General features: G+C 35.7%; 1 protein-coding gene across 1 annotated transcript in view; it reads right to left on the bottom strand.

Moving 5' to 3' along the window:
• The window catches only part of DCDC1 (doublecortin domain containing 1), a 461,265-nt gene that overhangs the window by 421,742 nt on the left and 11,940 nt on the right, over positions 1-27,583 (bottom strand). Inside the window, 4 exon segments of the mRNA XM_079930692.1 lie at positions 1,008-1,170; positions 1,632-1,788; positions 3,013-3,282; positions 18,228-18,385. Coding sequence (XP_079786818.1) covers positions 1,008-1,170; positions 1,632-1,788; positions 3,013-3,282; positions 18,228-18,379 — 742 coding nt within the window. The 5' untranslated portion in view covers positions 18,380-18,385.

Here is a 27,583-nt window from a genome sequence, read left to right as displayed (position 1 = left end):
AAGAAGAATTTTCATCACTTCATCTGTAATGAACTTCAGAATTACTTTTTTTCTACTTATGCAATTACTGCCTAGACTTGCCTTTGGTTCACTGGCCTTTGGTTCACTAGCAGTTGCAGGAAAAAAAAGAATACTTCTAATAAGGTATAAAAAGCAGAGGGGAATACAGCAGTTAGATACACTGAATTTGTATGGCAAAGTTCTTATGTCATTTAAATGTGATTACCATATACAGCACTTGATAACAGACCCTGGGTATGACATGCTTAGAAGAATATTCTTACACAGTGGTACTTTTATTTCTCTCTTAAAACAGATTCTTTCCCACTGAAAAAAATTTTTCTTTTAATTTTAGAAAATCTCCACATTTCTGAAGTGTTAGAAACAATGGACTTTTAAAAAAGACCTTACCTACAAGTGTGTCTAAAATATACATATTCATATTTTGTAAATGTAAAATATATATACATTTCAAGGTTAAAAGTCAAGCTGTAGCATTTATCTTATGAAAAATTTCATTTGGAAAATCACATGTATATAAGAATTATATGTTCATTACTGGCCACATTTTCAAAATTATGTTAATGCCATCTGAAAAAAGACCAAGAGTGTAAATGAATAAATGATACTTGAAACTTTGAACTATTTTCTGAGAGAATAAGTCTAATGAATTATGTCTGTTGAGTGTCACAGAAACTAAACAGTAAATTCAATAATCTCTGATTTAATTTATTATATTTTCACCATTTAACCTCCTGCAGGCTCCCTAATGTCTATTCAGATCTATATTAAATTAAGCACCAATGCTAATGAAGGGCAATAAACGTGGCTGTCAGTGGATTTTTCTTTCATTAAGCACATTATCCTCTTACTGAGCTGTAAATGCGTAAACATTAGTTTTGTTAAACCATGCAAAAAAGACAGAATGAAAATCATTTTTTAATTGCACCCCTTAAGCAATTTACTGTGGGGGGGGGGTAGGGTGTTGTTGGTTTTTTTTTTTTTACCTTTAATTTTTTTGAATGGATCTAAAAAGGGCTCTCCCGTTGAAACATAAACATCGGCTTCACAGGGTATGTCTTCGGGTTCGAGGGCTTCAGTGCCGTCTGCCAAGAATACTCGTCGTGCAGCCATGTTCAGATTCAGCTTTTCCGTGCACTCCTCCAGCAACTAACAGAAAGCAAGAGGTAAGAGAAAGGGATTGACAACAAAGAAAGTAACACATTTCCGCTAAACAAAAGACGCAATGATCAAATAGAAACCCACTGAGCCACTTGCCAAGTTAAGTAACTCAATAACTCCGCCAATATGGTTATTTTGTAGCAGTTGAAAATATACAAATAGGTTAATCACAACACTGAGAATATTTGATTCTCAAATTCTAGTCCTTGAACATTCCATCCTTTTAACAATGCTATAGAGATATAAAGCCATTGTATCTGTTTAATTAAATATACTACTTATATATTGATAAAAAAAGGAATGCAATGCCTGTGAGGTCTATGTATATACATATAAGCAATTTACAGATACAGAAAATTTTAAACAATAAATGTCATCTTTCTCACTTTTCATAGATAAAGAGAATAAGGGAAGAAATAAATCACTGAAAACTTTTGGACACCAGTTACCAAGGTGATGGTTGGTACAGTAACTTTGGCAAAAACTGTTCTAGATCCATTTTTGTAAGCTGTTACTCTAATCACTCTGGGTTGAAGTTTGTATCTTTGAGACAATCTATGCCAATCCTGGTGCAACTTAAATTTTAAAGAAGAGGACTCTGCAACTCTGAAGAAAAAAACACACAACAATTTGTGCACGTTGATTAGTAAAAATATTTAAGTAAATATTACCCTGGGTATTTTCTACAGATATAAGCACTAACGATTGTTCCTAAATATTCCTCAAAAAAAAACCAAACCACCTTTTTATAGGATAAGATTGCCCATATATACTTAAATATTTAAAAATATTTAATACATGATAAGTTTGCCAAAACTGTTCATGTAAAACACATATCTCAGAATAAACCATTTAAATCATTTTACTATAAAACATCACAACACTCATTTTTAAAAAATACACATATATATATGCTATATTCTAACAGAAAGCAAAAAAAATAGTAATACGGTCTTATCATCATGAAATAGTAAATGGCCTAGATTTTCCCTTAAGTTTTCATGTTTATCAAAGTTCTTTGATTTTTTTTTAAAGATTTGAAATTCAAATACATCATACTAAACTTTTCATTCTGAAGTCAATTTTATTGCTTTCATTTCAAATTGCTTGGGGGCAGTAAGAGAAGATTTCTAAGTTTTGTTTTCAGTCAAAACCAGTTTCAATCTGTATTATTTTTCTCAGCAAAAGTACATGTAAATGACTAACATGTCATACTTTTTACTTAAGAGTTCTCTAGCTAACCCTGGTAACTCCTAATGCCACAGCAGCAAAGTAAACATTTTAAAGTAAAAATGTGAGATAAATTAAAACCACGATATATCCACCTATTTGAACATATGAAAATAATGTGAATATCAGTTTCTTAGTTTAATTTTTATTTTTATCTACATTTTCTTCTATCCATAAACTTAACAGTTTATGATAACAATCTTGATGTGAAAACATACACAAAATGGTTTTAAAGTTCATTTCAATTTCATTTTATTTCAAATATTGGTTAAATATCAAAAGTATGCATTTCTACTTTTACACAAATATCTGGTAAACCAAGGTATTTCATGGTCTTAGCCTGATTCTGCTTCAAATATTCCTTTCAGAGTTTCATATTATCCGCGTTCAAGTGTATCTCATGTTCTCCCCAAGTGTAATTAGCAACATTCTACTCAGGTGCTTTCAAAGAAAAGAGTAAACAAAACAAAAGCAGAAACAAAACTCTAGAGATGTGTTACATTTTAATGTTTGAAATAGTCAACTGAGTCATTATAAATTCTTCTCAAAGGAAAAAGCTTCAACAGTCAGTTAAAAAGAACAGAGAACAGCTTTGATTACCTCAGTTGACCCACTGGAGCACTGACAGGTCTGTTTCTCTTGGATGCTGATATAAAAAAAGAATTGTTTTTACTGTTTGATTTGTAGCTATCTGGGTCTGATATTTCATCATGGCTATGATCTGATGCTGTTTGATGTGTGGAGCAATCTTGAAGTCCTGACCCTTCTGATGCTGCCGCTGAATGTAAAAGTCTGTTGGGGCCAAACTGAGGCTGCAAATAATCTTCAGTAGGTTTAATAACTGCTTTTGCCTGGGATGACATAAACTCTCTGAAAGAAACAATGCAGGGAAGAATATAGTGAATTGATGTGTGATCACTTATTAACAGCTACCACATAATAACTAGTTGTGTGCTATGTGCTAGACAAAACATTACACACTTACACAGTATTTTGCTTAAGCCTTACAATATCCCTGGGAGGTGGGTATTATTTTTATCCCCATTTTACAGATTTAAAAAGTTGTGGCTCAGAGAGGCTAATTAACTTGCCCATGCTCACATAATCAGTAGTTGACTTGGTGGGAAACTGAACAGCAAGATGTCCTAAAATAAAACCCACATTCATAACCATTAAATTTAATCACTTAATGAAACTAATGAAGAAAAATTGTGTAATGCTTGAAGCAATGTTAAGTAACATTTTAAAATTCTTACATTGATTTATTAAACACTAGCACTCTGTTAAGTATTAGTAAATATAAAAATTAAAGAGATGTGGCTCCTACCCTCAAGAAACTTGCAAACTATCCCCTAATAAAGAGAGAATGTATGTTAAATAAACTGCTTAGAACTGGGTGTATATTAACCTTAAGTGCAAAAAGAATTCCTTGAAGGCAAACTTTTGTGCGTTGGAATAAAGTTGGTAAAGTCTTTACAGCAGACCTGGGATTGGGTGATAACTCATCCTGGTTTGCTCAGGACTGTCCTGGCTTTGGCACTAAAGCCACATATCTCAAAAATTCCCTTAGTCTCAGACAAATTGGGATAGTTGATTACCCTACCTGGTATTTAAGCTGAAAGAGCAGTATTTAGATGAACTAAATACTTTAACAGGGGACCACATGACCTGGGATGATATGTAAATCTATGCAAATACCAAGTCAGAAAGATGGAAAATGTAGAATTGCTGGCATGATAAAATGAAACAAGCTTAAACATATTTGAGAATATTGAGCTGTTGGGTAGAGGATCAGCCATAGGGGATAGTTAGTTTCCATGTATTACTGTAATTGGGGCTATTTTTATACCAACCATACCTGACTCTTTCCAATTTGCTAGTTCCTCAATAGTCCTTATAAGTAATATAATGTAACCTCCCCACCCACACAATTACAAAATAACACATGCTTAGTGTGGAAAGCTTGGCACGAACAACCCCTACTCCAAATTTTTCTCATGCACACATTTCATTATAATCATAATTATTTCATCTGGCCTGTCTTCTTTATGTCCACAAGGGTGTAAAATGGTTTATTATTTCCTCTGAAAAATGGAAGGTAGTTATGTGCCACAGGGTAAATGGTTGCATGTGGATGAGAGTTGACACAGCGGGTCAGTGGAGCTCAAACACTGGGATCCAAGCAGTTGTATTTTGTTGTTGTTGTCATCACATGTTTCTATCCCAGTCTGCCCTGGACTGTGCATAGCACTGAGGAGAGAAATGGCCTTCCCTACATTCTGAGGATCCACCCAGGTTCATAACTGTGGCAAACAGCATCTTGAATGGATCACTGGACTTCAGCTCTGGCTGAGGTGGGACCTCCCTGCAAACTACCTGATGGCAGTGGGGAGTGGTGGTATATGGCAGCAGTCATGTCACAGTGGTGGTGTTTCTGCAGCAACAGCAACAGAGCTGCAAATGGTCACCAAGCTCTTCAACCTGGGGGAAGAGCAGTAAAGCCAGGAGGAAAGATCTGCAAATCTCATAATCAGCTCCCAGTGCCCATACACAGTTACTTGGAAAGCAAATTCTCATGTAAAGAAAGAAAAGGAATTCTCTACTAAATGCAGAATGAGGTGTCTTTCTTTTTTAATGAATGCATTTTGTTTACTGTCAAATATTTTTACAAATATACTAATGATTTTATGTAATAATCCATTATTCTACTATCACAATGCAAAAAGGTTATTAATTTTTGCATATTCCAAAGCTTCAACCACATCATACCTTCATCTTAATACTTTGCCTTTTTTACTTAACACTGTTTTACAACAATTTTTCAGATTGCTATATGGTCTTTACAGATTTTACTGGAATGTAATATTTTTGTCAAGCATATTTTGCTTTTTTTCCAACTGAGTTGTATAAGGGTTATCTATTATTTTTGTCTGCTGGAATATCTTTCCCCTGTATTATGGTAACAGAACTTGCATCCTTTTGAGAAACTATCCATCCCTACCCCTCCCAACTCCACATGATTCTGGTAGGGTTAGGAAAATAAATTATATGAGATTTACCTGGTAAATGGTAAAAAGAATTAAACTATATGCTTCTATCATATATGTATTTATTACTTATTTTTCTCTAGTAATTTATATGTAAAAGGGGAGAAAGGGTAGTTTTTCATGTTAAAAAGTAACTACTGTTTCACCATCTTTAGTCTTCAGCTTTTTTTTTTTTTTTTTTTTTTGGTGGCATTGGGTCTTCGTTGCTGCGCGTGGGCTTTTTCTAGTTGCGGCGAGCAGGGGCTACTCTTCGTTGCAGTGTGCGGGCTTCTCATCACGGTGGCTTCTCTTGTTCCGGAGCACGGGTTCTAGGAGTGCAGGCTTCAGTAGTTGTGGCTCGCGGGCTCTAGAACGCAGGTTCAGTAGTTGTGGTGCACAGGCTTAGTTGCTCCGCGGCATGTGGGATCTCCCCAGACCGGGGATCGAACCTGTGTCCCCTGCATTGGCAGGCACATTCTTAACCACTGCGCCACCAGGAAAGTCCCTAGTCTTCAGCTTTGATTTATTTTATCAACACTGAAGACAGGTGTGCACTAGTTCTTACACACTGTGGAACTGTTCTTTCTTGTAACAACTGATGTGTTTCCTAGTCATTGTGTGCATGAGAGGAGGATCACAGAACTTGGCAAAGCTAACTTGTCCTACGTGGGAATTAAATTCACACACATGGTTTGTTAAATTAATGCTGGAAATGAGGGTGTTAGGATCATTCAGTTTGCAAGGAATAAACAGGCACTTGGGTTTCAAGTGATAGAGCTTATAACAGGATACACAGAAAGTTAAGAAAGGAGATAAAACCACTCTAGAAGAGCACAAAGAGAATTAGAAGACCATTTATTGCTCTCTAGGATATACTAGTGACTTAAGAACAACTCTAGACCATTTTTTGACTTAATAACCTCATCTCTCCTTCTGTGTCTATCTGCTTCCTCTTTGTACATTTTATTGCCTAACCTATCTCTGTTCTCCTCCTCTTTCCTCATGGCTTCTGCTAACTTCCTCTATGTATCTTCCCATTTCTATACCACATGACTTTCTGCAGACTCTCTCTGTATGATACATTCAATTCCCCTGAAAGTTTAATTTCATCACTACCCAATATAGGACACCCCTGTTGGATAGAACTCTCAAGCTGGACAACTTCATAAGCCACTGGCAAACGTCTGGATGGGAAAGTACCCATCAGTGGCCAAAAAACTATGGATAGGACAGCAGGATAATAAGGTACAGAGGAGTTAGAGTAAGATGGGTCTCAGATGCCTCCCAAAAAAGGAAATGTAATTGGCAGGGAACTTGCATGGCCTATACTGAGATAAGCAGAGATACTATAAATTTAATTGATTGAAAAAGTCCTCACTAAACATATCACACAATTTAAATTACTACCAGATGTGTTTAACGATCTGTTTCCAGGCAAGTTTATTTTATATTAAAAAGATAAAATGTTAAAAAAAAACCCACTACTCAAAGGCTGTTTTGATACTTCTGGTTATTTTAATTTTAGCCATTCACTTTTTTTTTAAAACATCTTTATTAGAGTATAATTGCTTTACAATGGTGTGTCAGTTTCTGCTTTATAACAAAGTGAATCAGTTATACATATACATATATATATGTCCCCATATCTCTTCCCTCTTGCAACTCTCTCCCTGCTACCCTCCCTATCCCACCCCTCTAGGAGGTCACAAAGCACCGAGCTGATCTCTCTGTGCTATGCGGCTGCTTCCCACTAGCTATCTATTTTGCATTTGGTAGTATATATATGTCCATGCCACTCTCTCACTTTGTCCTAGCTTACCCTTCCCCCTCCCCTTATCCTCAAGTCCATTCTCTCGTAGGTCTGCATCTTTATTCCTGTCTGGCCCCTAGGTTCTTCTGACAATTTTCTTTCTTTTTTAGATTCCATATATATGTGTTAGCATACGGTATTTGTTTTTCTCTTTCTGACTTACTTCACTCTGTATGACAGTCTCTAGGTCCATCCACCTCACTACAAATAACTCAATTTTGTTTCTTTTTATGGCTGAGTAATATTCCATTGTATATATGTGCCACATCTTCTTTATCCATTCATCTGTCGATGGACACTTAGGTTGCTTCTGTCTCCTGGCTATTGTAAATAGAGCTGCAATGAACATTGCGGTACATGTCTCTTTTTGAATTATGGTCTTCTCAGGGTATATGCCCAGTAGTGGGATTGCTGGGTTGTATTAGTTCTATTTTTAGTTTTTTAAGGAACTAAAGGTTGTATAGTTCTATTTTTAGTTTTTTAAGGAACCTCCATACTGTTCTCCATAGTGGCTGTATCAATTTACATTCCCACCAACAGTGCAAGAGGGTTCCCTTTTCTCCACACCCTCTCCAGCATTTATTGTTTGTAGATTTTTTGATGACGGCCATTCTGATTGGTGTGAGGTGATACCTTATTGTAGTTTTGATTTGCATTTCTCTAATGATTAATTAGGTTGAGCATTCTTTCATGTGTTTGTTGGCAATCTGTATATCTTCTTTGAAGAAATGTCTATTTAGGTCTTCTGCCCATTTTCGGATTGGGTTGTTTGTTTTTTTGATATTGAGCTGCATGAGTTGCTTGTATGTTTTGGAGATGAATCCTTTGTCAGTTGCTTCATTTGCAAATACTTTCTCCCATTCTGAGGGTTGTCTTTTCGTCTTGTTTATGGTTTCCTTTGCTGTGTAAAAGCTTTTAAGTTTCATTAGGTCCCATTTGTTTATTTTTGTTTTTACTTCCATTTCTCTAGGAGGTGGGTCAAAAAGGATCTTGCTGTGATTTATGTCATGGAGTGTTTTGCCTATGTTTTCCTCTAAGAGTTTGATGGTGTCTGGCCTTACATTTAGGTCTTTAATCCATTTTGTGTTTACTTTGGTGTATGGTGTTAGGGAGTGTTCTAATTTCATTCTTTTACATGTAGCTGTCCAGTTTTCCCAGCACCACTTATTGAAGAGGCTGTCTTTTCTCCATTGTATATTCTTGCCTCCTTTATCAAAGATAAGGTGACCATATGTGTGTGGGTTTATCTCTGGGCTTTCTATCCTCTTCCATTGATCTATATTTCTGTTTTTGTGCCAGTACCATACTGTCTTGCTTACTGTAGCTTTGTAGTATAGTCTGAAGTCAGGGAGCCTGATTCCTCCAGCTCCGTTTTTCTTTCTCAAGATTGCTTTGGCTATTCGGGGTCTTTTGTGTTTCCATACAAATTGTGAAATTTTTTGTTCTAATTCTGTGAAAAATGCCAGTGGTAGTTTGATAGGGTAGCCATTCACTTCTAATTGTACAGAAATTGAGAATGTAACATTGTGATTTTAAGCCCAGTCTCTGGACCATCTGGCACAGTAGTTTGTTGTCAATGTTGGCACAAAGGGATATGGGTTGCAAGATAGGATTGTCCTCCTTGATGCCAACCTTTAGAGTGAGCAAACAGCTGCCAGCATGATTATCCCATCATAGTAATACAGGACTTTTTTTTTTTTTTTTGGCTGCATTGGGTCTTTGTTGCTGCACGCAGGCTTTCTCTAGTTGCAGCGAGCGGGGGCTACTCTTCATTTCAGTGCGTGAGCTTCTCATTGCAGTGGCTTCTCTTGTTGAGGAGCATGGGCTCTAGGTGCATGGGCTTCAGTAATTATGGCATGCAGGCTCAGTAGTTGTGGCACACAGGCTTAACTGCCCCGTGGCCTGTGGGATCTTCCCAGACCAGGGCTCAAACTCGTGTCCCCTGCATTGGCAGGCGGATTCTTAACCACTGCGCCACCAGGGAAGTCCCCATAATACAGGACTTTATTCCCCCTTCAAAATCCTCCCCATTTATTTCTGAGTCCCTAAGGTAGTGCACTATAAATTCCTAAAATTGCCTCCTAAGTCCCTATAAAAATCTGTTGGTGAGAGTCATAGCTGTTTCATCTTACTACCTCACTGCTGCCACTGGCCATCACAAGAGCAATGAGATCCACATGGAGGTGCTGCCTTGTAGTATTCCCCAAGATTCCAGTGCTTGGAATGCCAGAACAGTTCAGTACAGAGGTGGGAAGAAGAGACATCTCTCTAACTCTATTTTATACTAAGTCACCTGGACACTGAAGCAGGTGAAGTTGTAGGCAGAGTCCCAGAAAGTCTTCATTGAATAGTTTCATCAGCCCTTTTAGCCCTTACCCACTCAGTTACAGGGACACTAACCCAGTCCACAGGCTAGATAAGGAATAAATAGTATATCATACCCCTCATAATGACAATAATAGTAACAATACTAACAGTTAATGACTACAAAGCACTTATTGTGACAGTCACTGTTCTAAGCATTTTACTTATATTTACATTTAATCCTTACAACAGTCCTATATTTTTCCTTTTACAGATGAGTAAACTGAGGGCTTACAGAACTTGTCAAAGGTCACACAGCAGGCAGGTGTCAGAGAGAGGAATCAAATCCAAGTAGTCTGGCTCCACAATATCTATACTTAACTATCGTCCTATAATATTATTCCCATTAACCCTAAAATTTCCTTATTTTCCATTAGTTAGAAAATCGAAGTTCCTATTCAGAAAAGTTCAGGAAAACAGATGGCTACTACAATGGAACTGAAACTTAAAATACAGGAAAGTAATGGGGAGGTGGGCAAGGAGGTAGCTCTACATTAGCAGCAGTGAGCCAGTAGTGCTCTTGATCCAATAAAGCTCTAATATCTAGATGGTATTTAAGTCACCACAATTGTAGTCTCCCTATTTTTCTTTCTTTCTCTTGTTTCTCCTCCCCTTTTTATTTTAAAAGACCCTTCTCGCCCCCTCTGCAAAAATCTCCTAAAAATCCCATGACATTCAGATTTATTAAAGTGAATTTCCCTCCTCCTCCAGATTTATATACATCTTTACATAGTTATCCTCCTTTCAAAGACAGTTTTTGCCTTTTGAGAATTTAGTTTGTTTACATTTAATATATATTCACAAGGTTATCTCCTTCACCAGGACAGTCTTTGTCCTTTGAGAATTTACCTTCATGCTTATGCTTTGTTTTCTATTTTTCTTGTTTTATGTTCCTTTTCATTCCTTTCTTATTTTCTCTTGGATTAAATAATACTTAAAAAAATTGTTACATTTTTCCCTTCTATTAGGTTGTATGCCACACTTTGTTTAACCTTATTTTTAGTGGAAACATTAGATATTACAATATACACTCTTGTCTTACTAAAGTTTAACATAAATGACTAACATTACTTTCAGACAATGCAAGAATCTTAGACCGTATCATATCCATTTATTGCTGTTTCCTCTGGCTGGTGAGCAATACTTTTTTATTCCATTTTTCATGGATAGGTGCATCTACCTTTCACAGCTCCTGGTTTTATGCAAGGAACTCAGCTCCAAAATTCTGCTTGCATGGGTCTGAGGCTTTGCACCCTGTCCTCTCTGTGTTTCTAAAGAATTTCTAATTACATAAATTTTATATTATAATTTCTTTTAAGATCTACATTTTGTTACAGCTGTCTTTTATAAATTTTGATAAGTTGTATGCAGTTTTCTTGGACTTTGTTAATTCTTAACCAGGAATTCCATGTGGATTTCTAAACAAACTGTTTTAGGAAATGATCTTTTATCCATAAAATAACCTCACTTTGTCTTCAGTTACTGTTGAGGCTTTCTACCACATTCTAGAACCTGGGCTAAATTTATAACACAGATCTTCTTTTTAAGCTTTCTATGTCCATCTTATTGTCTTGTCCTGAAGTCTATGATAAGTCTCTACTGTGAATCTTTCATTATATCTGTAATTCACATATACACAGATTTCAAGAAGTTCCCTCTTCAGTAAGACTTCTATGCTACCTTCTTGTATAAAAATGTTCTTACTTCCTGTACGTTCACATCTGCCCTGGTAGGTTTGATAGCTGAAATCACTATATCATACTGATCCCTTCCTACCATCTAAAATGCTAGACCCTCAATTTCCATCAAATATTCCAATCATCATTGTATTACTTACTCTTCTACCCCTGGTAAAAATCATTTTTACCACTGGTAAAAAGCATCCTTTTCTAGCCTGAAATCTAAAAGCCACTATATTAGGTTGATACAAGAACATCAATCACACTGTTTTAGAAATACATCTTCTTAAGAAATATTTCTTATCTATCTACCTATATTAGTTTTCTATTGCTGTGCAACAAATCACCACAAACTTAGTGGCTTAAAACAACACCTATTTATTATAGCACAGTTTCCGTGGGTCAGAAGTTTGGGCAAAGTTTAGCAGGAACCTCTGCTCGGGATCTCATAAGGCTGAAATCAAGGTGTCAGCTGGGGCTGCTGTCTCATCTGATGCTCAGGGTCTTCTTCCAAGCTCATTTAGTTTTTGCCAGAATTTAGTTCCTTATAGCTAAAGAACTCATAGTTACTCTCATCTTCTTTGAAGCCAGGGGAACTCACCTTTCTGACTTTTCTGTCTCTGATCTCCAAACTCTCACTTAAAGAGTAGATCTGGATATGGGGATATATGTATATGTATAGCTGATTCACTTTGTTATACAGCAGAAACTAACACACCCTTGTAAAGCAATTATACTCCAATAAAGATGTTAAAAATAAAAAAAAAAAAGAGTAGATCTGATTAGGTCAAGCTCACCCAGGATAATCTCCCATTTGATTAACTCAAAGACAACTGATTATATGCCTTAACTACATCTGCAAAAATCTCCTTTGCCATATAATGTAACCTAATCATGGGAGTGACATCCTATCATATTCACAATCCCACCCACACTCAAGAGGAGGGAATTATACAGGCATATATACCAGGGGGTGGAAATCTTGGGGACCAGATTAGATTTCTGCCTACCACACTAGCTATACAATTATGCACTCTTGACTATCCATTTTTACACCAAATTTAGATCCAGATATTTTATTTTCTGGAAAATTCAAATGCAACTACTTAAGATTAAATTTTGTCATCATTAAATACTGAAACTATTTTAAAGAATGTACCACAGTTTCTGATGGCAAATCCAAAGAGGAACTGAAGAAAGTGCTTTGAGAAGTGGCATTGTTATTAGAATAAATTACTACTTCCTAAAGTAGATATTTTCAAGGGGGGAGGGTATTCATCTGGATGTAAATGTTCTGGTATATTTCTTTTAAAAAGCATCAGCTGGGCTTCCCTGGTGGTGCAGTGGTTGAGAGTCTGCCTGCCGATGCAGGGGACACGGGTTCGTGCCCCCGTCCAGGAAGATCCCACATGCTGCGGAGCGGCTGGGCCCGTGAGCCATTGCCGCTGAGCCTGCGCATCCAGAGCCTGTGCTCCGCAAAGGGAGAGCCACAACAATGAGAGGCCCACGTACCACCAAAAAAAAAAAAAAAAAAAAAAAGAAAAAACGCATCAGCTACATCACTTCTGAGTTAGTTTATTGTCAGTTATTGGAAATAGATTTTGATAACCCAGCAGAACCACTGAATTTGATAACCCAGCAGAACCACTGAATTTAACCCTAGAATTGCCCTGCTTCTGAAGTTCCTATTACATGAGACAGTGAACTGTTCACTTTTAAAGTCACTTTCAGTTGTGTTTCCTGTTACTCTCTGTTAATAGTAGCCTAACTTATACAATTAGATTTCTAATTACATTTGCTTTACTTTTAATTTTATTCAAAACCTTTACTAGTTTTGAATTAATTTTATGAAGGGCTAAAATATAAACTATTTTTTAAAAATTTGACTTTTACTTAATCAGGAACATGTCACCAGAAATTTCAGCATAAGCATACAATGACATGGAGGCTTTTCCCCGTTTTTTGAAACACAAAGCATCCTTGGTGAGTTTAGATTTCTATGGCAGAAATCTGCACGTGGCTAATAATTCTATTCATAAGTAGGAAGTGTGGCTACTTTGACAGATCATGGCTCAATAACAAGCATGCAGGTCTAAGTTATCACACAGTTTGGATGTGAATTCAACATCAGGATAATGACAGTTGCCAAGGATTTGTGCTTGCTGTCGCTTCATACCAGTGTTGTCTGTCAAAATGTCTCTTTTTCTTATACAGAAGCCATAGAATTTTTATGGATAGCAATTACTTACAATATACAATGAAGTACATCAAATCTAACAACCACTCTTTAGCCCCTCATTATTTGGTAGTCTCTTTGTTAAATGTAGTCAACCATTTTCATCTAAATTATTTATTTATACTGTATATTTGACAAGCATATATTTCTCGCTTTATATTCTCATGGCATTTAAACCTTCCTGAAGAGTTATGGGTTTTTTTTAATATTGTCATTTTTAAAACTTGTCTTTATCCTATTACCATTTTAATGGTAATTAAACTCTCTAATTGGAATAAATACAAATAAGAAAATGTAAACATGAAGGAAAATGACCCTAAGTACATTCAATAATAAATCACCAGCTTAAAATACTGATAGCAGATAAAAGAAATAAACCCACATACGTTTGGTGCATGGAAACTTGTATAAAATCTGGAGTGCACAAAGATTTCACTAATCGTCATCCTACCTTTCCTCCAATTTGATGAAAGAAATAACCTCTAAAGATATAAATAACTTTCTACAATTGCTAGATAAAGTGTGATTTAAACATCATGGAAAGTGAATAATAGAAGTGGTAATAATATATGTGAACAATTTCCCCCCAATTTTATTCTGAACGCCAGAAGAAAATATAATTCTAGTTTGACCTGGAAATATTGGTAAAGATACCTTGATTGCAGAGCAATTTTCAGTTATTTTGTAACACATAAGTCGAATTTTTATTTGTAATTCGACGACTGAATAGTAACTAATATATCTGTTCAAATTACACATATACTGTAAAGGAGATATTCAATGTCTGTTAAATTGAACTTGCTCGCTTTTGTAGAAGGAAATCTAAACAAGAAGCACAATTTATAAAATTTGTAAAGGACCCATCTGAGTGTAGGATCAGGGCATAAATCATCCTACCCAAAGGAAAAAAAGAATACTACTTCTGCTTGTGCAAAAGTGCAAAGGAATAAAAATAAAGTACATCTTAAATCTAAAGTCAGGGGAGGTTATAAATATTATATAAGGATTTTCCAGAGGAAATTTAAATTTTCAAAAAGCAATATAGTCTTTTAACATTTTTTAAAGTAAATAATATATTAATGTTTGGATCTGTAGAGTTTTTTTATGGCTTGAAGGAAAAATCTGAGAAAAAGTTATGAATTATGAAAAGTGTAATTTGTTGGTCAATGGATGTTGAAAACAGTGAAAGCATTGTCTTGCTTCATTAACCACTGGGCAGTGTTCCCCTCACTTCGTTCTGCTGCTCATCCCATGGTGGGAACTGACAGCTCATCTTTGGAATGATGAGATTACTAAACTTAAACTGTCCCTAGAAAAGGCGACATAACCAAATGTTTATATTTCAAAAATAGTCTGACTGATTCCAATTCAGAATAGCCAAGATAACTAAAATGACATAAAAAATGAATGAATAGATTAGGCACTGTTAGTCTCCTTGAAAGCAAGATTTGTCTGTGAAAAAGCAACCCAGATAATCTATAAGAAGTTGTTGGCAATTCACTTTTAAAACTGATTTAAGTCCTAATGTAATGTACTAAAAATAATTTGTCCCCTCAGGGAACTAAAAGAGTTGTTATTACACTCAGCTGCAAGCAGGATAAAAAAAGCAATATAACATTCTATTAAGAATACATACAGGGCTTCCCTGGTGGCGCAGTGGTTGAGAGTCCGCCTACCGATGCAGGGGACACGGGTTCATGCCCCAGTCCGGGAAGATCCCACATGCCGCGGAGCGGCTGGGCCCGTGAGCCATGGCCGCTGAGCCTGCATGTCCGGAGCCTGTGCTCCGCAACGGGAGAGGCCACAACAGTGAGAGGCCCGCGTACCGCAAAAAAAAAAAAAAAGAATACATACAGCTGATTCACTTTGTTTTACAGCAGAAATTAACACAACATTGTAAAGCAACTGTACTCCAATAAAGATGTAAAAAAAAAGGAAAGAAAGGAAAAGAAAACAAAAGAAAATCATGAGGGACTTCCCTGGTAGTCCAGTGGCTAAGACTCCGCAATCCCAATGCAGGGGGCCTGGGTTCAATCCCTAGTCAGGGAAATAGATCCCAAGTGCTGCAATTAGAGATCCTGCGTCCCACAACTAAAGATCCCACATGCTGCAACTAAAAGATCCCACAAACCACAACTAAAGATCCCACATGCCACAACGAAGATCCCGCATGCTGCCGCTAAGACCCAGTGCAGCCAAATAAATAAATATTTTACAAAAAGAAAATCATGAAATTACATTCTTAGATGATCATCAGCTAAAAATTATTAAAAAGTATTTTACATGTGGGATAGAAAGATATTAATTGTTTAGAACATTCTGTTAGTTCTAAAATGCAATTTTAATTTGGAAATCTTCCACCTCAGCATTTAGAGAAATTTTCTATAAATATAGCAGAACTACCCCTAGATACCTGTTATCAATAAATAATTGATTCTGCTTCATGCCTCAAAGGCCAACACCCTGTTCCAGTTCACCTGAGAACACAACAGACTACAGCTGGGTAGGAAAAGTTTCTCATTATGTTGTTTCCTTGAAGTAGCCACAGGAATGAAGCTAGACTTTTCCAGTCATCTGGCCTCCTAGTGGTAAGTCATAAAATGGGAGGATCAGACCTTCTTTGGTATTGAACTCACACTGTTGGTGATTAGTTATCTTTTGTGGGGGGAAGGCTCCTGGCACAGCAATTTTTACTGTATTACATACAAATGTAACATGAGGTGACAGAGGAAAAACACTGTAAGAACACAAGAACAAGAGAAAATAAGGATAATATAAATATAATAAAAAGTAAATTAAAACCACAGATAATAACATGAGAATAAAGTGACTCATCACTGCATGGTTGCAAAGAATGGATTTAATATATGTGGACAGAATTTGTACATGTACAATGTGTTAATTAGTGAAGAAAAGCACAATCTCTGTAATATAAGTAAAGGAATAACAAATTGACTATATTTTAATAATTATTTCTCATAAAAAGATCACAAAGATGGCGGAAGAAAGGTGGCAAGGAAAAAAAGGATGAGACAAGAGAAGTTTTAACCTCAATCAGGGGGAAAATGTCTTTACTCATAGAGAAAATTGCCTCTCACTGATGATCATATTAATACCAATGGATCTTAGATTACCATTAGCCTTTATGAACTTGACCAATTTCAGGTTGAAACTCATCATTTTCTTTTTCATGAAAGTAAAAGACCTCTGGGCATTGTCTCTGACTTTCTATTCAATTGCCCAGAGAGGGTTACTTGATTTTCTAGGTATACCATAATCAAAGTTGATGGTAACAGACAATAGTGACAGAAAAGAAGTTAGGATCCAGACAAAGAAATAGAAGAAGCACATTTAAACAAACTATAAAAACCAGGTGGTAGGAAAAGTGTCACATGAAAATAAAAGACTGACGTGTTAAAAAAAGGGCAAATAAAACCAGAGTTAGAGACTCAGAATCTAAGAAGGAATATGAGAAAAAAGCAGAAAGAAACTGAATAAATAAAATTACAGTTTTACAAAAGATAGAATAAAAAGTGAATGTAGTACTATTTTGAAAAGGAAAATTGGTAAAAATAAATTCTAAAAGCAATAAAAAATGTGCAAATACACATTATATTAGCATTGGCATTTGTATAAAGGACTACTTAAAAATTCTATTTAGAAATTTTTTTTCCATTGTCTTATTGGGAGGAACCAATGTTTTTTCCACTGTCAATTGGGAGGAACTATCATGAGAAAACTATGTCTCTACAATATAACCACTGGGTAATGATTTTCTAAAAATTATCTAGCCATATAGCTAGCACGCTGTGTCAATTATCTCATATGTTGCTAATATGCACTCATAGCTCAGAGGAATAAGGCAAAGCAAAGGTTAGCTGAAGTCTAGATTTCACTTTCACCTAAAACTTAGTGACATATAAAAAAAATCAATCTGTTCCAAGATATAAATATGACCTAGCACTTCTGTAAGGAGATTAACACAATCCCTAATTTAAGAATAGTTTCTTCAATGCTTTTATAGTTCACATTTTCTTTTTAACGTAAAAACTATGGCATCACGTTTAGCCAGCCAATAGTCAATACCTGACAGACACTTTTTTGTTCTTTCACTTTTTAATAGAGAAGAAACACAGGAAAAATACCTCTTGTCTCCTCTGCTTTATATTTCTGAGAAGTGCAGTAGAACATAATAGTTGAGTTTTGGCTGTGGAGTTAGATACATTCGGGTTCAAACTGTACCTTCTCTACCTAGCAGCTGTGTGATCTTAATGAACCTCTCTAGGTCTTTGTTTCCTCATATATAAAATGGAGATGTCTAAAATACTGTCTGCCTTACATTCCTCCCAGAGTTGTTTTGAGTACTAAATAAATATAATGCAGGTTAAGCACTCAGCATGGTGAGTGGTATATAGCAAATATCATCTGCCTTGCCATTCCTGTTATTATCACTATCCCACCTGTCCACAAGTCAGACTCTAGGAATAATTTATGTTTATTGCATCATCTATCTTTTTTCTTCCCATAAAATAGAAAAAAAAAAAAAATGGAAGGGCTGTAACCCAGGCAACAACCATCACATCTCCAAGTTATGTGTGACATAATCTCTACTAAATATTGAGCATTTACATAGACAACCTTCTTTAAGCACTTTTATCCCCTTCAGAATTCAGTTTAAGCTGCTGAAATAATATTCTTACCTTGGTAAATCATTCGAAATATATTTGTAAATTGGGTGAACGGTATCCCCATTGAAGGTGTCTTCAGGGTTGCTTCGTTGTGATACCTCCGTGGCTTTAGTCAAGGGTGACAAAGGAGACTGAGAAAGCGCTGCTCTGTGATCTTCTGTCATTGTCAGCTTAAAATGAGGAAGAATGTTATTTAATTTAAAATGTAAAATCCTCCTGGGTTATTAACTGAGGCTGGGCATTAATCACAATTTACTTCTCATCATGTTCTAGAGCATGTACCCGCTGCTAAATGTGAAATCTCATTAGAAATGAACAGAGATGAGAGCCTAAAGGAAGACAAAACTATGAATCTAAGTCTTTGATAAGTACAATTCTATTTAAGAAAAAAATGATAATTTGTTGCAAAGTATTTTAATTTTTGCTATTTGCTAAAACATCACTAATTATACAAACTTAACATGAGGCATATGTTATTGAAAAGTGCAGCACAATGCTTTTTTTTTTTTTTGCCCTTTCTCCTTGCTTTTTTGGAAGCTACCTTCCCCTTGATTCTGTTGGGAATTATGTGGCCATGCTTTCCTGGAAGTGAATATATCCAAAGCTAGACAATCAAAATACCTTCCCCAGACACAGGGGGGAATCAGAGTTTAGATGGAGAAGACAAAGTAGTGCTCTGTTCTTTAGAATTGCTAGCTTTAAGAACAATGTAAACTTCTACCATTGAGAATGAAGCAAAAACAGATGAAAGAAAAAGAGATGGAGAGAAATTAAAAAGTGAGAGATTCCTGATGACAACATTTGAATCCCTGAACTTTGCTATTAAAAACAACCACATCTCTTGAGTTTCCTGGGTATGTGAGTCAGCAGATTCCTTTTTGTTTGTTTAAGCTAGTTTGAGTTGGGATTCTATTTGTAACCTAGACATCTTGAATAATGCACACAGACAACCTAAAATTTCTTAAGACCAAAACAATATGTTCATAAGAAATGGTATCAATGAATGTCATAGGGTTCTTTCCAGGGTATAATCACCCCATTCACACGCTGATACAAATAGCTGCAAAGTCTCAGGTCTGAGTACCCCACTAAGGTAAGGAGGAGTCCCAAGGTAACATGACATATCACAACTAAGGGAAGGATATATTACTTGTAAGGTAATAAAAAATGCTACTTTACATTTTTTCTGATATTCTGAAATAAACGCATTCATTCATCCACAGGTTATTTCTTGAGCACCTACAATGTACTTGTTATTGTTCTAGGCACTCAGAATTTTTTCAGTTAACAAAGCAGAAAATATCGTGCTTTGTGGAGCTTACGTTCTAGTGGAGGCAGATGATAAATAATTAACATAAGATATCAGTACGTCGTAAGAGGTTAAATGATAAATGCTATGGAAAAAGACTGATTAGGAAGGATAGTTTGGGAATATGAAGGTGGAGGGAATTGCAATTTTAAATAGATTTGTCAGCATAGGCTTCACTGAGGTGGTAATATCTGGGCAAAGACTTGAAAGAGTCAAGGAAAGTAGCCATCCAATACCCAGGAAAGAGTAAGAAGGCCGTAAGGTGGGGTATATCTGGCAGATGTGAGGAACAGCACAAGTAGATGAATAGGTGAAAAAGAAGAAATTGTAGTTGTGATGAGGTTAGAAAGACAATGGGGGTGAGGGGGTGGAAATAACATAGGGCCTTTAGGACACTGTCAGGACTTTAAGTGAATTAGAGAGTCCATGGAATGTTCGGAACAGGGGAGTTATATGACTTTAAAAAAAAGATAATTTTGGCTGCTTTGTTAAGAATGTATCAAATGCAACAAAATTTCAATGTCCTAATTTGTCCATATATTAATATCTTCTAATACTTGTATAAATTCTCTGTGGTAGAGACAGCTGTCTGCCAACATCCATTCTATCCATTCCTTCTTTCTTCTATGATACCAGAATCCCTGATTTTTAACTGAGGCATATGGCTGCCCAAAATAAAGACTATTTTCTAGTCTTCCTTACGACTTGGTAAAGCCATATAAAACAAGCCTGGCCAAGCAAATATTAGTGGAAACAATCTATGCAGGTGAGTTCATCTTTCTTTTCTCTCCTTTCTGCTACCTAGAATGAAAACATGAAGGCTGGCACTAGACAGGTCATCTTTATCTTTGATATGATGCTAGGAATGAAAACCATGCCCCAGGGAAGATGGAAGCAGTTTGAATCTCTGACAACATGGAGTACCATACCAACTCTAGACTACCTACCTCCAGACTTTTACATTAGAAATAAATTTCTAGCTGTGCAAAACAATGTTAATTTGGGTCTTTGTTGTTTGCAGTTGAACCTAATCCTGAAACTCCTGATATTCCTCGAACTAAGTTGCTTTCAAAAACCTAAAATATATGACATTGGCTTAGACTTAAGAAATGGAAAGAACACTAGGATGGCTGGGAATCTAAACTGAATTGAGAGTCCGGTAATTTGGGTCTTTGGGTCCTTTTAGGCTCACCAATCTTCCCCAATCACATAAGACAATTCCTTAAGGTAAATCAATCAATCCATCAATCTCTCTCTCTCTCCATATATATATATATGTGTGTGTGTGTGTGTGTGCGCGCGTGTGTGTGTATATATACACACACACACATGTACATATACATATGTATATAATGTATATTAATATATTATTAATGTATGTATAATTATATATTAATTAATGTGTGTGCATTTATATATACACACACATACATCCTGTTGGTTTTGTTTCTATGGAGAACGCTGATACCCCTCTTTCAAAGACCAGGTCAGCCTGCAGGCTGAGCTAGAACTAGAGCCAGAAAGACTTTCCCAAAGCATGGACCAGTAGAGCCAGTCAGATGATGGAAGGCAATGGGATCAGTAGTGTTGATGTGGGTCAGTAAGGAGCTATGGCAACCATAGTAACACCAAAAGCACCAGCAGCAAAAAGAGACAAACTGGCCAACAGTCTCCTCATCTGGGAGAGGGCACCTGAAGGACTACCTTCTTGAACTATGATTAACTCCTTAGATAATCTACAACACAGGAAGCTCATAGGGTCTAATGCTAGACTTGCTGCTAGTTAAGCTTATGGAAGAATAAAAGAACTATAATATAACTCATACTCACAAGTATTACATATCAATAACACACAAGATCATGTCTTTCTCTGCCACTTTCTAGCTATGTGACCTTGAATCTTATAACCTTTCTGAGCTTCGGTCCTCTCATTTGCAAAACCAGTTATCCGCATGGTTATGAGGATTAAATAAACAAAACTGTGAATGTGAAAGTGTTTAGCATAGTGCTTGCCACATGGTAGACATCCATTAAATGTTAGGTGAATCTGAATCACTATCAAAGTAAGAAAAGGTATCTCTTTCTACATAGTTTAACAAGAGAAGGTACTTTTCTCTGCCCAGCACTCCTCTGGTCTTCCAACTGGAGACTAAAGGGCTGTTGCCCTTCACAGTCTCCCTCCCCCTTTAAGTCTCACAACAGGAGGGCTGAGGCTTGCACAACAACCATTGCCTGCTCAGTTCTCATAGATCAGGTTCTTCTTAATTGGGGAATGGTTATAAGTGAAAAAATCCAACTGCGCATAGCAAGGAAAATCATATGATTAGAGAGTAGATCACCTTGCAGAACGAAATCCCTTGAGTATCCTGGTGTGTTTATTATATAATCCAATTATTACAAAATAAAAAAATTTGCACTGAACTACTCAAAAATATCTCTTGAAATATAGCAATAGCTTTACTTTTCACTTAATGAATGATTACAATCCCAATCTTCACCAAAAGAGGTAATCATTTTAGTGATGGTTATAGTTTTTTTTTTTCACATAAAACACCTTCTGGATGCTTTTAGGTGGAATGAGTTATGTTAAGTGTGAAATCATTACCATTATTAAGTGCAATATTTCTTCTGTAAGGTTACTTTAAAAACAGTGTCATCCTCACTAAAAGTAGAATGTATTAACAGGTTGAGTAGAATACGCAGACTACAGTAGGTTTTCAGATAACATTGTGGCACATTACTAATTAAATGAGAACTAATTGTTAATTAGAAATTAAAGAAATAAAAATGTGTTAATTTTAATTTGACTAAGTTAAATACTATGGTATTTTAGTAGAGTACAGAAAAAGCCACTGCCTTATGTTTTGTTAACACGTGTAGAGTTTATTCACTGACACACTGAAAAACCACTATTTTTCTTTGCTTCCCATCCGTTAACAATTTGACATGAATACGAGTTCTATTCTAATAGATCTGCTCTTCCCCTGGTTTTTTAAAAAAGCATTCAAGTTCACAGTGGTTATGAGCCTGGACACTAGAGCCAGAGTGTCTGGGTTTAAAACCCTGCTGCCCATTCACTGGCTGTGACACTTTGGACAAGTCATATAACCTCTTTGTGCATCAGGTTCCATCATTTGTAAAATGGGGTAAAGAATGGTAGCCACTTCAGATAGTAAAAGCAAACTGTGGGAGAAATTTATTTGCATATTTAAAGAATTATGCTGTCAGGAGTTTCAATATTCCTTAGTGCCTGTTTCTTTTGCAGTACAAATTTTCGAAGAAGAATATTGAATACTTTAATTCACTAGTACCTTGGTGCAAATGAGTTTTATCAGTTCTATTTCTTTCTTCAACTGGAAAGGATTGCATGAAACCACTTGGGGAAAGAATGAATAAATAGAGGCACGTAGAAAGTGGGAAAAGAAGGTAGAAAGGAGAGAAGCAAGATCTGTCACACAAGTTTCCTGGTTCATAATTTTACTGTTAACCATGTACAGAAAAATATTTTGTAAAGAAAAAATATTTTGCTTGATTTTTCTATTATTTCTTTGAAAATTCTCAAGAAAAATGTCAATAAATTGCTTGGGAAAACTTAAAAAAAAAAGAAAAGAATGGTAGCCACTTCATAAAGTTGATGTACTTGCAACACAGTAGATACCAAGTGTCAGCTATTAAAGAGGAGAGGCTTGATGGTCTTCAAAGTCAGGGCACTGAGTACGAATGACCAACAGTACATGGAGACTTTGCAAGGGGCATGCAAGTGTGAATAGTTTTAAGTAAATCAATTTCCAGACCCTTGGCTTCCAGATATATGCTTTCCTAAAAGGCATCTGCCCAAGAGGCTGCCTGTCCCAACTATAATTTGTCCTTGGAAAGTCTCCATTCTGCCTTTTTCCAAAAGAAAGGCATTCCTTTTATGCCCGTTCCAGGGCCTCAAACCAAGAGACAACTCCACTATTCCTTTAATAAAGAAATTATAAGTGCTCCCCACTAACCTATATCATTAATATATGTATTTCCAATAAGTTTTACTTTTTGTATTTAAAGAATATCAAAAATGGCACTATATCCAAGCTACTTTGAATAAGTGTATACTAAAAATAATTATAATAAAAATTAAATCCTAGGGAAATTTTCCAATACTTACAACCTTATGGTCATAGGACATTTAAAAAATTTATTGTTATTGTATCTTAGACTAGCCAATTAAAGACTTTCAAGCATAAAAGATAAGAAATGGAGTAGATAGATAAAACATCAAGGATTTACTGTATAGCACAGGGAACTATATTCAATATCTTGTAATAAACTATAATGGAAAAGAATTTTAAAAAGAATATAGACATATACATGTATATGTATAACCAAATCACTTTGCTGTACACCTGAAATTAACACAATATTGTAAATCATCTATACTTCAATTTAAAAAAAAAAAAGAAATGGAGTGGAAATAAGTTTAAGGAGAAAAAAGAAGGATGTAAAAATTTCAACTGTTGAAGAAGAGCTTGTTAATATTTTTAATGTTTTAAAATCTCTATAGCTTTCAGGCCTGGGGCCAAAATGTTCCATGAACATGTGACATCTTGTCATGCCTGAAAACAGGAAGTTATCAGAGACAAGTGGGGCATGTCAAAAGGACATAGGAACCAACTTGAAGACGATTCCACTGGCCAAAGATGGGGCACTCTGAACATAAAAAAAGTAAAGGATTGAAACATTAAACATATAAAAATCCACGAGTACCTAATACTAAAATAAAATTTTATAACTTCATTATTTCATAATTCACCTTTGTTACTTGCTAGGGCACCAACTTACTGTTCTGAAAAATAATAAATGTACTTTTCCTGCTTTCCTAAATGGGTTATAATTCAGGATAACCATATAGATGATGAGAGAAAATTCTTCTTCATAGAAGAATCATAGCTAATACATGTAGATGGAATAAAAGAATTAGCAAATTACCATAGTGCAAACCATAATGAAATAATGGATCCAGGTAATGTTTGTCCAGGTAATGTCTGTCATTATTAGATCAAAGAGTGATGGGAAACTTAGATGAATCTGACTGATATCACCTATACCACTGATACATATTAATATGTCACTAAGACAATCAGAAATTGTTTCTCCTTATATGACTCCACAGGAATTATAAACATAGGACCATCTATAAAGCATTCTCGTCATAAACACTGAATGAAATCAAATCTTTAGATCTAATTTCTAGTTTGTGAGAAATGCAGGAAGGGAGAGAAACATGTTACATGTTAAATGACATGGCACAAAATAAAGAGGAGGGAGAAATGTTACAAATGAAAAGAGATTGAAGAATCATATCAACCAAATGCAATGCATAAACCTTGTTTAGATCCTGATTTGAACAAACCAACTTTAATAAGACATACATTTTTGAGGCAACTGGTGATATCTGAACACAAACTGGGTATTATTGGTATCAAGGAAATTATTTTATTGGGTATGGATAAAAGGTATTGTTATGATAAATATTATCTGTTAGAGATATGAACCAAAGTATTTTTAAATAAAATATTATTTGGATTTGCTTTAAAATACTCCAAGAAGAAAAGTGAAAGAGAATATAAATAAGAATGGCAGAAGTTGATGGTTGTTTGTATTGGGTAAAAAGTATGTGGGAGTTGTTTTATTATTTTTCCTTTTGTGTTTGAAAATGTTCATAAGAAAATGTTTCTTAAAAATCATATGGAATTTACATTTTATTAGATATGTTTAAAAGACTGATGTAACGGTTTTATTTCAAAATGTCAGCATTCATAATATACCAGAAATTATATCTTTTCCAACTATTTAAGCTTATAATGAGAAATTTTAAATGTCAACTTAAAATTGTGCATGGGAATATATAAGCAAAACTATTTGAAGGTCACTATTCTAGCCAATAAGTACCTCCAACCTCAGCTCTGAAAAGGAGAGAATTTAAGTAGGACAGGAGCTGACACACACCCTCCTACGCTTCTTCCCAGATAAACTGGGATTTGCTCAGTTTTCCTGGGTTTACTTAGGAAGGGCCCATTCTAGAGGTGAGAGACAGGTTCTCATAATTCCTTCATTGTGGACAAGGTCCTTAAGATTATCATAGAATCACCATAATTTAACACTCCTTTCACAGCTTGTTATCAGTCCCTCAACCAGATAGGGATTTTAAGCATTTGCTTAAAATCTCAGACTGTGAGGGAGGATTACTGAAGTTCAAAGTGAAGAGTACTGCCAAGTGGAAAATTACCTTGAACACATTACCAAGCAAGCTAACCCAGAGGGCTCACAGACCAAATTAAAATGCTCCATTCACACAATTTACTAAAAAAATTAAAAACACACAGTGATAAGCAAGGGGAAAGAAAGCAATAAACTAAGTTAACATACTTAAGATAGGGGGAGAGTGGCAGGATCATGGTATCCAAATCCTGCTCTTTCTGCCCATATCAGCCTTCCCCATGACGGTGTGCTATAAGAACCAGAGTTGAGATGTAAGCCAGTGGCCCAGACAGAAGGTACCAGGAATTAATGGGAGAGACACAGAGGCAGTTGTGCCTGGCCAAAGCTGTAGCTTGCCAATTAACTTGGTGAAGAGCTATAGGTTTTATTTGCATTTCTTGGGCACAGTTCTTTGGGCCAAAACGGGACCGTACTGGATGTTATTAGCAGGTGGTCAGTTTAGGGACAACACAGCGATCAGCCCTGAAGTGGCAAGATTATGACTTAGTCTGCCCTTCTACCGAATAAATAAAACTTGTCTATTCTATCATATATGCCATTTAGTCGCTTTATCTTTGTACGTTTTACAGGTTACTAACTTACTTATTATGTATATTTAACACAACTTCGGAATTCTGCCTGTGTTTCTCAAACTACTTACGCCTATCTTTTTTTTTTATTGGCTGCACAGCATGCAGGATCTTAGTTCCCAACCAGGGATCGAAACATGCACCCCTGCAGTGGAAGCGCAGAATCTTAACCACAGGACCACCAGGGAGGGAAGTCCCGCATATCTATACTTAACACAGCCTATGAATTACACCTATACGTCATAAGCTATTAGCTTACTTACTACCTATGCTCAACATTTCTTATGTTTCATCATCCCATTTTTTTTTATCTTGTACAGCTGAATTGAATATTCAAATCACATTATATTGTGCCTTCTAGTAGGCTAGAGATACAAGGAGCAGTGGAAGAAAGCCACAAGAAGACAAGAAAAGACAAGAAATGTGGGACTGCCATCATCTTAAAAGGCTTTAGGTGCAATTAGAGCAAGGTTGCAGGATACAAGGTTAATATACAAAAGTTAATTACAAACAAGTAGAATTTGAAATTAGAAACATTTGCACAGAACTCAAAAAAATGAAATACTGAGACATAAATCTAACAAAATATGTACAAGATCTATATGAGAAAAACTACAAAAGCCCAGAAATAGACCCACATAAATATAGTCAACTGAACTTTGACAAAGGAGGACAATGGCAGAAAGACAGTCTTTTCAACTAATGGTACTGGAACAACTGCACGTACATATGCAAAAAAAAAAAAAATGAATCTAGACACAGACCTCATACCCTTCACACAAAGTAGCTCAAAATGGATCACAAAACTAAATGTAAAACACAGAACTATAAAACTCTTAGAAGATAACATAGGAGAAAACATAGATGATCTTGAGTATGGCAATGACTTTTTAGATAACAGCACCAAAGGCATGATCCATGAAAGAAATGACCAAAAGGCCAGATTTCATTAAAATTAAAAACTTCTGCTCTGTGAAAGACAAAAGAGAATGATAAGACAAGCCACAGCCTGGGAGAAGAGATTTGCAAAAGACATATCTGATAAAGGACTATTATCCAAAATTTACCAAGAACTCTTAAAAGTCAACAATAAGAAAACAAACAACCTGATTTTAAAATGAGCCAAAGACTTTAACAGACACCTGACCAAAGAAGACATACAGATGGCAAATAAGCATGTGAAAAGATGCTCCACATCATATATCAGCAGGCAAATGCAAATTAAAATG

The sequence above is a fragment of the Stenella coeruleoalba genome (genome assembly GCF_951394435.1).
Source record: "Stenella coeruleoalba genome assembly, chromosome: 8".
Classification (NCBI taxonomy): Eukaryota; Metazoa; Chordata; class Mammalia; order Artiodactyla; family Delphinidae; genus Stenella; species Stenella coeruleoalba.
This window is presented reverse-complemented; position numbering and strand designations above follow the sequence as displayed.